The 14082-nt window shown below is 40.5% G+C and overlaps 1 protein-coding gene across 4 annotated transcripts in view; it reads left to right on the top strand.

Annotated features, from left to right (window-relative positions):
* LOC133606704 (ATP-dependent RNA helicase DHX15-like) overlaps positions 1–14082 on the top strand; it is a 67087-nt gene that overhangs the window by 34379 nt on the left and 18626 nt on the right. For all 4 annotated transcript variants that reach the window (XM_061960942.1, XM_061960943.1, XM_061960944.1 and 1 more), the window contains exons 7-9: positions 10135–10221; positions 10357–10506; positions 13389–13497. In XM_061960942.1, the coding sequence (XP_061816926.1) occupies positions 10135–10221; positions 10357–10506; positions 13389–13497 (346 nt within the window). The remainder of the gene's footprint in view (positions 1–10134; positions 10222–10356; positions 10507–13388; positions 13498–14082) is intronic.

Below are 14082 nucleotides of genomic sequence, written 5' to 3'. Positions count from 1 at the left end.
AAGTTTTAAATGTTTACATTGTTACAGAATATTTTGTCATGTTGTTGTCAATGTTGACTGAGTGGCCATACTTTTTTTTTTGTAAATAAAAGCCATGCCTTTTGAACAAACTGACCTACATTTATTTTTTCCTCTTCATTTTAAATTAAAAAAAAAAATCGGTAAAAGGAAAAATAATCTATAGATTAATTGAAAAAATAATCTATAGATTAACCGATTAATCGAAAAAATAATCTATAGATTAATCGATAAAAAAATAATCGTTAGCTGCAGCCCTAATCGCAATATTAAAAAAAGGCCATATCGCCCAGCCCTAGTTCAATGATGCCATTTCTGTTTGTCATGTATAATTTTGTCTATTTTGTGTTTATCCTTGAATAAACAGGTCAGTTTCTTGTTACCGACCATTGTGTATTATTCAAACTCCCCTAATTCAGCTGGCTAGTTGTTATCAAGAGCACTATAACCCTTTTCAACATGATTCTGACAACTAAGTAGGCTAAATAACTTTAAACTTTAATACATGCTCGGATAGGCCATTATCGGTCAGTATCGGTATCGGTCAGTATCGGTATCGGTTCGGAAATGCAAAAACAATATCGGTATCGGATCGGAAGTGCAAAAACCTGGATCGGGACATCCCTAATTCATATTGCTACATGACAATGGTTTAACCTTTTCTATTTATTAATACATTGTACTATTCAGACTGTTAAACATTCTGTAACGGAGGATTGACGACCAGAACATGTTAAACTAGAATTTACACAATATTTCAGCCAGCCAGAAAACATGCTCCTCATATTCCTCCACAGATGTACTAGCATTTATTTAGGTGCAAATATCACAGATGTCGCCATGACTCTGGATCTGATATTTCCATAATGTCCCCCATTTGTTTGTGCATTTCTGCTCGCTATTTTCGAGCTTGTGGCTCAACAGCAACTGACGCCATTACATTGCTCCACGCTACTGAATGGCCCGAGGGTCAAAAAAGAGTCAGGACGCATGCGCGTTAAAAACATTATCTTCAAGGAACCTATAGTTAACTTTGACAGCCCTGCTTTAGACGCTTTCTCATTCGGCCAAGAACTTGACAATGCAAAGGCTGGGTTGGCCCAGTGTCTGACAGAATATCAGAACATCATCACTGCCGGCGAACCGAGCAAAAGCCCCCTCTCCATCCCCCCTTTTGGTGTCTGATCGGGGGACGCGCGGTGATGGATGACTCACTGGCGTAACCCTTCTAATTGAGGCGGACTGAGCTGACATGCTAGCAAGGGAAAATATTTGCGGGGCTGTCAGACTCGTGGCGAAATATCTGGAACAGAAGCACAAGTTTTTTTGATCAAAGACTGAAATTTGCTTTCTGTTTGAATGTGTCAACACAGGCTTAAGACGCTCATGCTCAGCTCGTTTGATTACTTGGGATAAGATCAAACATTGTTCACACTGTTTGCTGTTTTAGAGTCGACAAGAACGCGGGGGCCGATACAGGGAATACGTCAAACCGAGGAGTTAGCTTCACTCCTTCCGAGAGGCCTCACGTCGAGTGAAAAATGCGAAGATGTCACAGCAGCCTTGCCGAGAGGAAGTCATGAAAAAGAATTAAGGCTTGTCACGCCCGCTGCTGTGCATACTAACGACTACATTAGGCAGTCCTCGATTAACATAAAGCGCTCGCTCGTCATTTAGTCGCCATTTGTCCAGAAAAGCCACTGATCGTCTTGTTTTTACTTTTTTATTCATTCTAATCTCACTTTGTCCTGACAAGTGCGTTGCCACAAGTTTATCTGCGAGTTCTCCCTCAAATGTCAGCCGTAGTATATCTGCAAGAAGCATCGTCATCCTTTAGCTTCAATACGTGTCAACAAAGCTCCCAGAATGTGAGAGATGGTCACTCTGCAGGTAATAACCCAGAAATAACGCGCTTCAATGATATTATTGATGAAGCAAGGCCCCGGATTATCCTGCGCCTCAGCAGACTGGAAGCGTTCTGTGTGTAATGGGCCCGGCCTGAGATAATCCTTCAGAATCAATGCGGTCAATGAGGCTGACTGTATGATCGTGAAATGAGAGAAGGTGTCATGTGTGACAGCTGCCGGCGTCCTGTAGACAACCTCACCAAGAGTTCAGCCATTTTTAATCAAATCTTGAAGCATTCATGTTTCCCTTCACAACGCCAGTCATTTTCTTCCCTTGATCCCGAAAAGATTCTGGACAACAAATGCAAAAATGATAGTTAAAGATCCTTCACTTGCTGTAACTGCTGTGGTGTTTTTGAAAATGTGCTATATGACAGAAGCACTGTTTTTTTTTTAAGCAAAAACGCTGGTGAAAAGTCCTTTACAGCAGGGTTCCCCAACCTTTTTTCCACCAGGCACCGGTGTAATGTATGCATTATTTTCACAGACCGGCTTTCCACGTGTGGCAGATAAAAAACAGCAACAAAAACTAGCATGAAAAATCAACTCACCATAACGCTGAAGTAGTGGGAGCCCAAGGCGTGTTTCTTTGCGAAGAGATGTTTCAAGTTTCAAGTTTCAAGTTTATTCACAATACCATATAACAATTACAATAGTAGTGAAATATCATAATTTAAAGATGTTGGTACGTGAAAGGGTCCCCCAAATAAGCTAGAAGAAGCTTTTGACAGGGGGTCCAGAGGACAGTATATACATGGAATGATGAAACATGGTAGCAAGCACAACAACAAAAAACAAAAAAAAAACAAAAAAAAAAACAACGCTATATGATTAACACAAGATAATAGTACTAAAGCAAGCATACACATACATACATACATACATACATTCATTCAACCATGCAAAACCCAACAGTAGTCTACCCCACATGAGGCATTAAATATAGGTGGTTAATAGGTAAGTTTTCAGTTTCTTTTTGAAAAGATGGTCCCCGGCATGTTGATGGCATATACTGTATACCAGTGTTTAACCATAGGGCCAGGGCCCAGTGTTGGGCCGCGAGCGCCCCCTAAAATGTAGTATGTGTTTTTCAGCTGTGGTCCGTATAGGCCGTAGCGGTTCTCAGTTGTAACACTGCCACAAGTGGTGGAAAAATGTAATGACAATATCAAAGAAGTCAGAGAAATTTCTTAAGGGCAAAACTTATGACTAAAGTGGTGAAGCTGTATTTTCATTTGCACTTTGATTTTATTGACGGTTTAAGGAACATTCATTTAGTTTATTTTAGCACAACATAATACATATTGTATGCAAATCAGCCTGACTTAAGCCTAAGGTTTATTTGTTAAATATAAACTGTGATTAACACATGCTTTTACATCATTTGACAAGGTAGTGAACTGTAAGTAGGCTAGATATAATAATTGAATTTGATCAATATCATGAGTAAGATTACTAATTCAGTGTTAATATTGGAGTGGTGCCTGGGTCCCTCTGTAGTGGAACAGTTGGGTCCAGAGGTCAAAAAGGTTAAGGACCCCTGCTATATACAATGAGCCTGCAGGGCACTGCAGATGGAAATTAGCCTTCGGCTACAATCTGGCACGTTAACATTTCATATGTTCATTCATGTGCATTAATGTACTATAACAAATTAGTTGTAATATACATCTATTAACATGCTTATTGGTGTGTTTAGTGGGACCGGTGAAGTTAAGTCGGAGAAAATGCGGTAGTTTATATGTTTATGTTTCTGTACGGCCCAATAGCAATTGTGTCACGGACCGGTACCGGCCCCCGGATCGGTGGTTGGGGACCACTGCTTTACAGGACAATAGCAGGCTGCTCTTTTGGGGAATCACTTTCATATTCTATGTGTTCAATAATCCCAGAAGGTTCACCAATTAAGATTGGATTCACGTTTGTGTCTCAAGTAAACAAGTTCCCGCCATACACCCACCAGCATATGAAGTTATGACTCTGAGGAGGCGGTTGCCAGTTGGAGTGGACTATTAGTCAGCCGTCACAGTACATAGTGCTGCGATGAGCCCGTCGTGTTTCCACTCTTATATAAGAAGTCAAATCGGCAGCACACGCGGTTTCGCGTGATCCCCCCCCCTTCTATGTTTGTATATATGCTGACAGCGAGAGAGCGCCATTGGGTAGGGTGACTCATTTGACTGTCATTTCTCATAGACAGCCTCGCTGTGGGGGATCATTGAAATAAAAACAGATCTGAAGCCATGAAATGTGCTGTTGGTTCTGTCTGTGTTTTATTTCCTCTATGTGCTATCACAGTATTTTTCACACCGTCATGTCATTTTCTCGTTTGGCTGCACTTTTTGTGATTGTTTTTAGTTATTTTTTGTATGTACAGTACAGTATGTATTTCGACTAGATGGCAATTCAACATTCCCTCCCTGTTTTATCGGTGGATTCTTTTCTCGGGTTGAAATGGCAAATAGTGTCATTTGTTTTTTAAATGGTAACTTCAGTAGAAGGTGGTTTGATGGTGCTATCTGCAGGAGAAAAAGAGTGCTGCAGCCATTGTTCCCTCTAAGGTGTGCGCCTGTGCAATTGCGCACTGCTCAAGCGTCCTCTGCGCACGGCACATTTATGCCACGCACAAAATCAAATAAAAAAAATAAGCGCATAACAATTTTCGACACGACACGGACACGACAGAGAAAACTGTTTCCGTCATCAGTGTTCAAATATTGTAACGTCTGTCGAGACACTTTGAGGACATGAATTCCATTGATCACTTTACTGAGCGAAACTCTTTATTGTCGGCCATAAACACATCACCAAAACATTAGTAAAAAAAAAAATGATATCTAGCAAAACTGGTCATTTTCTGCATTACAAACCAGACCAAAAGCAACTTTGTTATATCAACAGCAGCCGCTCGCTCTTTCTCACTTGCGCCAACACATCCACATATGGCACTTAGCCAGTGATGCGTTTACAGCCACACAAAAAGCTGGACAACTCCAACATCACACATAAAGTGTAATTCCAGGTCGTTACACTATGATTTTCCAATCAAATTTGTGCTTATTCTAGTGTCATTTATTTGGAATCTTAATTCATAAATATTAATCATGAAATGCTGTTAGAATATTAAATAAATACTAATAAATATATATTTTTTACAAACAGGAAGTTGCAGGAATGTACACATGATCCCCTGCTTATATCTCATTGTGCAACATGTGAATGTTTTAATGGGAACTAAATGCAATGTCTGAAAGGGGTAGAAATTATTTCCAAAGCAGGACCTCCACCCAGACAAACAATACAAGTACACAGTTCATGAAAAACAATAGTTGTTGTTATTGTCATTGTAAGTGGGCCTAAACACTTATATTAGAAATGGAAATGACTGCTGTCATTTGATTATAATAATAAGAGAATGTTGTCTGTCTATCTGTGTTGGTGGGGACTTGTCCAGGGTGTACCCCGCCTTCCGCCTGAATGCAGCTGAGATAGGCTCCAGCACCCTCTGCGACCCCGAAAGGGACAAGTGGTAGAAAATGGATGGATGGATGGAGATTTAACTTGTTATTTAGTCAGGTTTGGGACAGGTGTGCTGCTGGGGTAGCCACAGTGTGCACGTCTGATGTTGCTCACATGGGCTCCACTGAATGCTCAGGGAGTTTTTGCGTTTGCTCACACACATGAAACATTAGAGGGAACATTGGCTGCAGCTATGAATCCACAATGTCTTACAAGTCAGATCACGATGCTTTGACAAGACATGATGTGTGCTGCACATGTTGTAAGTACAATACTGTTTACTATATTTATATAATTGTTTGTTAATGTGTAAAGCTACATTTGAGATAGAAGCATATCATAGGGTTTGAGTATTAGATATTTTAGGGCTTTCTATGGGTGCGTCCCTTTTTCGTGTTTCGTTTAGCTCTTGGAATGTAACCCATGCAAATAGCAGAGATTTGTTGTATATCTCATATTTGTAGTGCTGAGTCAAACAATATTGACGCATCAAACACAAGGCGTGATACGGTGTCCCTCGATGCGTCGATTTGTGTCACTTAAAAAAAAACAAAAAAAACTGTCGTTTGAATGTGAAGCACCAACCTGTGTTCAGAAAGATTATTTCGCCTCACCAGTGATAGCTCGTTTTAAAATAAGTCGGAGGAGTGGCGCGTTATGTTTAGCATCAAATTTGGAAAAACGGAAAGATTACGAAGTGTGGCATCATTTAGATCAGGGGTGCTCACACTTTTTCTGCAGGCGAGCTACTTTTCAATTGATCAAGTCGTGGGGCTCTACCTCATTCATATATATAATTTATATTTACTTATTTATGAAACATGTTTTTATTGTGCAACTGTGCAGTCGGTCTTTGGAGTTTTGACGACAGGTACGGCGCCAGAGTCTGTTGAAATAAAGTGTTTCTCGCCTTCCAGTCGGTAATTTTAATGAGCTGGCAGCAGTCAGCGTCATCTCAGAAGACCCTCGGGTGCCGTGAATGTCAATCAAGTGACGAAAGTGACGTCATAGTGAAGATTTATGATCGCTCATTTTTAGGACTATTTTTTTAATGCCTGGCTGGTGATCGACTGACACACCCTCCACGATCGACCGGTAGCTCGCGATCGACGTAATGAGCACCCCTGATTTAGATCCAATAGTGGCAAAAAATGTTTTATTCTTTTCCCATTTACTATTTGGCCCATTGACCAGAGTTGTGCGTTTCATATTCCTTTCAGTTAAAAAAAACTATATTTGCGAAGTGTTCTTTTTTTTTTGCATGTTATCAGAGCACAGCCAAAATACAGGTAGTAAACGTGCCATACACTCACTGGGGCATAATTTACCCTTCCAATCATCAGTGTTCGAACAACAGCGTTACATAATAAATAAATGATAAATGGGTTATACTTGTATAGCGCTTTTCTACCTTCAAGGTACTCAAAGCGCTTTGACAGTATTTCCACATTCACCCATTCACACACACATTCACACACTGATGGCGGGAGCTGCCATGCAAGGCGCTAACCAGCAGCCATCAGGAGCAAGGGGTGAAGTGTCTTGCCCAAGGACACAACGGACGTGACTAGGATGGTAGAAGGTGGGGATTGAACCCCAGTAACCAGCAACCCTCCGATTGCTGGCACGGCCACTCTACCAACTTCGCCACGCCGTCCAACATAATAAAGGCGTTACATAATAACGGCCTATTGAACGCTTTTAGTTTTTGTAGTCACGAATAATCTAATAAAGTACTTTTCTGTATGTAACAAGGCTGTTACCGATACGTTTGATGTAACATGGCATGCTACTTTTTATGCGGACAAGACAGCTTTAGAATCCCAGCAAGTTCAATACGGGAATTAGCTCTTTACTAGTGCAAGCGGCAGCCACTGCCCTGCACACACACACACACACACACACGCACACACACACACACACACACACACGCATTGCGACATCTACGTTTAATAATGAACATTCAATTAAGTGACAATCATCAACAAAAATAACCCCACAATACCTCCTTCGAGGACAAGGAGACAGCCATTGACGCACGTTTAATGGCTTTATTTATTGTCAGTGAACACATGCCACAGGCGCTACCATCAACAATCTCCTTCCAGTCCGCAGACTACTTATGCTGAGCTAAAACAGCCAATGAGCGTGCCCTCGCTGAAGTCATGCTTCACTTGGCAAGAGGCACCGCCTTTTAAAGGCACACACTCACCCACTCTTCTCTTATGAAGCATCTCTCAGCTGCATACACCAGATATTTGTGTGTTTATTATTAGAGATGTCCGATAATGGCTTTTTTGCCCTTATCCGATATTCCGATATTGTCCAACTCTTAATTACCGATTCCGATATCAACCGATACCGATATATACATTAGTGGAATTAACACATTATTATGCCTAATTTTGTTGTGATGCCCCGCTGGATGCATTAAACAATGTAACAAGGTTTTCCAAAATAAATCAACTCAAATTATGGAAAAAAATGCCAACATGGCACTGCCATATTTATTATTGAAGTCACAAAGTGCATTATTTTTTTTAACATGCCTCAAAACAGCAGCTTGGAATTTGGGACATGCTCTCCCTGAGAGAGCATTAGGAGGTTGAGGTGGGGGGTAGGGAGTAGCGGGGGGTGTATATTGTAGCGTCCCGAAAGAGTTAGTGGTGCAAGGGGTTCTGGGTATTTGTTCTGTTGTGTTTATGTTGTGTTACGGTGCGGATGTTCTCCCGAAATGTGTTTGTCATACTTGTTTGGTGTGGGTTCACAGTGTGGCGCATATTTGTAACAGTGTTAAAGTTGTTTATACAGCCACCCTAAGTGTGACCTGTATGGCTGTTGACCAAGTATGCTTGCTTTCACTCGTGTGTGTGTGAAAAGCTGTAAATATTATGTGATTGGGCCGGCACACAAAGGCAGTGCCTTATAGGTTTATTGGCGCTCTGTACTTCTCCTTACGTCCGTGTACCACTCCGTACAGCGGCGTTTTAAAAAGTCATAAATTTTACTTTTTGAAACCGATACTGATAATTACCGAGCTAGTTAGCTCTCTGTGTTCTTGTCTTACATAAGGATTGTGAATGGTAGGCAACATTCGAAAAAAGTGTAGTTCCCCTTTGAGTCAATGTTTTTTTTATTGTTTGCCCAATTATTGTTCACATCCAAACTTAATTTGAGGTAATCCCTGTTTTGGTAAAATGTATTTATTTATTATTTCTTCTCCTGCTGTTAGTTAACATTTATTCTTATTTATATGGATACATCCAAACCCCGTGTACAAACCCCATTTCCATATGAATTGGGGAATTGTGTTAGATGTAAATATAAACGGAATACAATGATTTGCAAATCATTTTCAACCCATATTCAGTTGAATATGCTACAAAGACAACATATTTGATGTTCAAACTGATAAACTTTTTTTTTTTTGCAAATAATCATTAAACACGTAAGCAGCTAAGCCCGTGACCTTCGATCCCTCAGGCTGTACTGCATCAACAAGCGACATCAGTGTGTAAAGGATATCACCACATGGGCTCAGGAACACTTCAGAAACCCACTGTCAGTAACTACAGTTGGTCGCTACATCTGTAAGTGCAAGTTAAAACTCTCCTATGCAAGGCGAAATCTGTTTATCAACAACACCCAGAAACACCGTCGGCTTCGCTGGGCCTAAGCTCATCTAAGATGGACTGATACAAAGTGGAAAAGTGTTCTGTGGTCTGACGAGTCCACATTTCAAATTGTTTTGGAAACTGAAAAGAACCATCCGAATTGTTATAGGCGCAAAGTTGAAAAGCCAGCATCTGTGATGGTATGGGGGTGTATTAGTGCCCAAGACATGGGTAACTTACACATCTGTGAAAGCGCCATTAATGCTGAAATGTACATACAGGTTTTGGAGCAACATATGTTGCCATCCAAGCAACGTTACCATGGACGACCCTGCTTATTTCAGCAAGACAATGCCAAGCCACGTGTTACATCAACGTGGCTTCATAGTAAAAGAGTGCGGGTACTAAACTGGCCTGCCTGTAGTCCAGACCTGTCTCCCATTGAAAATGTGTGGCGCATTATGAAGCCTAAAATACCACAACGAAGACCCCTGGACTGTTGAACAACTTAAGCTGTACATCAAGCAAGAATGGGAAAGAATTCCACCTGAGAAGCTTAAAAAATGTGTCTCCTCAGTTCCCAAACGTTTACTGAGTGTTGTTAAAAGGAAAGGCCATGTAACACAGTGGTGAACATGCCCTTTCCCAACTTTGGCACGTGTTGCAGCCATGAAAGTTAATTATTATTTGCCAAAAAAAAAAAAAGTTTATGAGTTTGAACATCAAATATCTTGTCTTTGTAGTGCATTCAATTGAATATGGGTTGAAAAGGATTTGCAAATCATTGTATTCCGTTTATATTTACATCTAACACAATTTCCCAACTCATATGGAAACGGGGTTTGTATACAAAACAATAATTATGTAAATTTTTAGTAATTATTATTACACTATGTTTCTTAGATCCCTGTCAGGAGTAATCAGTTTTGCTAATTGACTGTTTTTTTTTAAATAAAACTTAAAACAATTTGGAAATCTTACAACCTATTGTTTGCACTAATGCCAATGGATTGGGGCAAAACAGATTTTTGTCTATAGATCTGGATTACGTCTTAACCCGTTGGCCTTGTTTACAGGTTGTGGTGTCGACAAACATCGCTGAGACGTCACTTACCATAGATGGTGTTGTTTTTGTAATTGATCCAGGATTCGCCAAGCAAAAGGTTTGTTTTTTTGCATGTCAGTTCTAACTGTTATTTGTTCATCACTCAACTGGGAAACATGCAAGTTCACTGTCATGGTCCTATGATGGAAAAGCTAGCTACCTATTCCTTATTTCTTTTATCCTGCCTCATCAGGTGTACAACCCTCGCATTCGAGTTGAGTCGCTTCTGGTTTCGGCGATCAGCAAAGCATCGGCCAAGCAGAGGGCGGGTCGAGCTGGACGTACGCGCCCGGGGAAGTGCTTCCGACTTTACACAGAAAAGACTTACAGGACAGAGATGCAGGTAGAAATAGCCAATTTTCACACAAAGATCTCGGAAAATAGCTACATAGGAGCCATCAGAGTAGCTTTAACATCGGACAACCCGACAAAAAGTGAGAAAATATGCACAAAATAAGAACACGGAGGAGGCACAGATTCGCTAAAGAAAGCAAACTGGAGAGGGCTAACTAGCTGAATGCTAGCTCAACCGGACTTAAAAGGGTTTATAGGAACTCTACAAAACAATGTAAATGTCAACAATCTCGAGGAAGAGATTATCAATGGTGTACAAAAAGATGTTGCAGATCTCCAAGAACAGATTATCAGAGGGAGAAAATAAGCTCGTAATGATATGATGGAATTTAGAAAGTTCAGAGAAGAAATGAAGATTCTCAGTGAAGACAACACAGCATTAAAACAGGAGATGGAGAAGCTGAAAGAGGAGAATGCAACATTGCGCCAACAGTCGAATGCCAAGCAGCAAGACAACATCCATTGGGACAACAGCAGTGTTGTGGAGAACATTAAAAAGGAGACAGATGCAACTAGATAACACTGATTTGAAGAGCTTCAGGGAGTCGATGCATTGAGACAACAACTCAACAAGATATCACCAATCTGGGGAATATACGTGTTTTGGAAAACATCAAAGAGGAAGTGGATCAGTTTACACGACACAATGACATCATCATTGCAGGACTACGCATCAATCCTCAAACCTAGGCAAGAGCAGTTGACAACAGAGGAGAACCAGACGACATGGACACCGCTTCAACAGAGCAACAAGTGGTCAACTCTCTGCAATCAAAGGGAATTGATGTAGATATTAACACCATTGATGCGTGCATCTCACTGAATAGAAGAGGCAACAACACCACGCCAGTCACCATCGTGAAGCAAACAGGAAATCCAAAATGGCATTGCTGACATAGGGATGCCACTCTTAAACTTATTCAAAACATGTTATCTTCAGTTTTACACTCTACAAAACAACTGTAGGCATACAGTATATGAAGAGCACAAGTGTCAAACTCAAAGCCTTTCTGACCTGCCACATAATTTTGTATGGCTTGCAAAAGCCTGGAGATAATGTGTGTCAAAAAGTTACTTTATTTTTCTTACTAAATCTATTTGTTCCATCCATTTTCACATAAAAAATTACATGTACTGCATGCAATTGCATATATTTTAAACTTGTACATCATATAATAATATAACAAATATTATATTATCATATAGTTCGTACATATTTTTGTTAAAATTAAAATACTTAAATAGCTGCTTGACTTATGACATACTTGCCAACCTTGAGACCTCCAATTTCAATTTCGGGAGGTGTGGGGGTGGTTGGGGGCGTGGTTAAGAGGGGAGGAGTCAAGTATTTCATATATATATATAAGAAATAGTCAAGTATTTCATATATATATATATATATAAGAAATACTTGACTTTCAGTGAATTCTAGCTATATATATATATATATATATATATATATATATATATATATATATATATATAAATAAGAGTTCATTTATTTACACATATACACACAAATAACACTCATCTACTCATTGTTGAGTTAAGGGTTGAATTGTCCATCCTTGTTTTATTCTCTGTCACTATTTTTCTAACCATGCTGAACACCCTCTCTGATGATGCATTCTGCTTCGTCTCCTTGTTGTGTGCGCAATTGTGCACTGCACTCTCTAAAAGCCCTCGATGTTAATGTCACATATGCATGTACAGTAGATGGCAGTATTGTCTTGTTTAAGAGTGTCACAACATTGCTATTTACGGCAGACGAACTGCTTTACGGTAGACGAAAACGTGACTGCTGTTGTTGTGTGTTGTTACCGCGCTGGGAGGACGTTAATGAAACTGCCTAACAATAAACCCACATAAGAAACCAAGATTTTGCCCTCGATCATTCTACAGTTATAACGTGATTGGGCAGGCACACTGTTTATATTGTGGGAAAGCGGACGTGACAACAGGCTGTCGACACGTCACTCAGGTCCGCCTGAATTTCGGGAGATTTTCGGTAGAAAATTTGTCCCGGGAGGTTTTCTGGAGAGGCGCTGAATTTCGGGACTCTCCCGGAAAATCCGGGAGGGTTGGCAAGTATGACTTATGATTTCAAGGGAAGTTATCCGTCAAGTTGTATGTAAAAAAGTATTTAATCAATGCACAAATGCATTAATGTCATGAGTCTGTCAAACTTCACTTCTTGTCAACAGGAGAGGATGGAAAACAAAAAAGCTCTGCCTTCATAACCAGAATTTTGAGTAAAATTGCAGCTTTGCTGATGACTGATTGTGATCACAGTTTCAGGACAGATTGCTAACATATCCGATTTGAACTCTGCCCGGCAGGAGGCACGGACTCGCTATAATAAACGAAGGAAGCTGTGCAAGCTGGGAGCTAACGAGCTAAAACGCTACCTCGAAACAGTTGCAACCCGAAGCTATACAGCGATCAGGCTGTAAGAGTTTAGACAGATTAATCGTTTCTGATCACACAAAAGGATTTCTAAGACAGGCTGCCAAAGCACTGACCGGCGTGAGGTACGATATTTGCGGAAATAAGCAATTTAGAAGTACTGAAAAAAACGAAGATCATAACCAAAACCATAATCATACATTTATGCTCATACAGTACATATTCACTGTTACAAGCGGCCCTCTGAGAGCCTTAACTACGATGTGGCCCTCAATGCCAACAAGTTGGACACCCCTGGATACAGCATCTTACTTGCAAAACGTGCGGTTACGTAACATATTGATTTCTCATAGCATCTTTCCCCTGGAGAATGTTGTGTGAATTTACTTGTGAGACAGCGCCCTCTGCTGGATTCCTAGCTGTAACACTCATGGTTTTGACAATCCATCCTGTGTTCCTTCTTAGGACAATACCTACCCAGAGATTCTCATGTCCAATCTTGGCTCAGTGGTGCTGCAGCTAAAGAAGTTGGGCGTCGACGACTTGGTGCATTTTGACTTCATGGACCCGCCAGGTTGGCAAATAATCCTCCATTTGTATTTTTTACACTGTGTTCACATCTGATTTGACATCAGACAATGTCTTCTGAATCTATATAAATGGGGTTCCCATGGTTGGCCAGCTGAGAACTGGCCTCCAGCCTGATTTGGACAATGTACCTTATTTTCCGGACCATAGGGCGCACCGGATTATAAGGCGCACTGCCGATGAATGGTCTATTTTGTTGATCTTTTTTCATATATAAGGCGCACCGGATTATAGGGCGCATTAAAGGAGTCATATTATTATAATTTCTTTCTAAATGTAAAACACTTCCTTGTGGTCTACATAACATGTAATGGTGGTTCTTTGGTCAAAATGTTGCATACATTATGTTTTACAGATCATCTTCAAGCCGCTTTCTGACAGTCTCTTCCGGATGCGCCGTTTTGTGGGCGGTCTTATTTACGTGGCTCACCTTCGACATCGTCTTCTCCTCGTCATTTTTGTTGTAGCGGTGTAGCGTGCCAGGATGGGAGTGGAAGACGTGTCAAAAGATGCCGCTAACTGTTTTAATGACATTCAGACTTTACTTAAATCAATAACAGAGCAGCATCTC

Source organism: Nerophis lumbriciformis, linkage group LG05, assembly GCF_033978685.3.
Source record: "Nerophis lumbriciformis linkage group LG05, RoL_Nlum_v2.1, whole genome shotgun sequence".
In the NCBI taxonomy this organism is placed as follows: domain Eukaryota; kingdom Metazoa; phylum Chordata; class Actinopteri; order Syngnathiformes; family Syngnathidae; genus Nerophis; species Nerophis lumbriciformis.
Note: the sequence above shows the minus strand (reverse complement) of the source record. Positions and strands in the feature narration are given on the sequence as shown.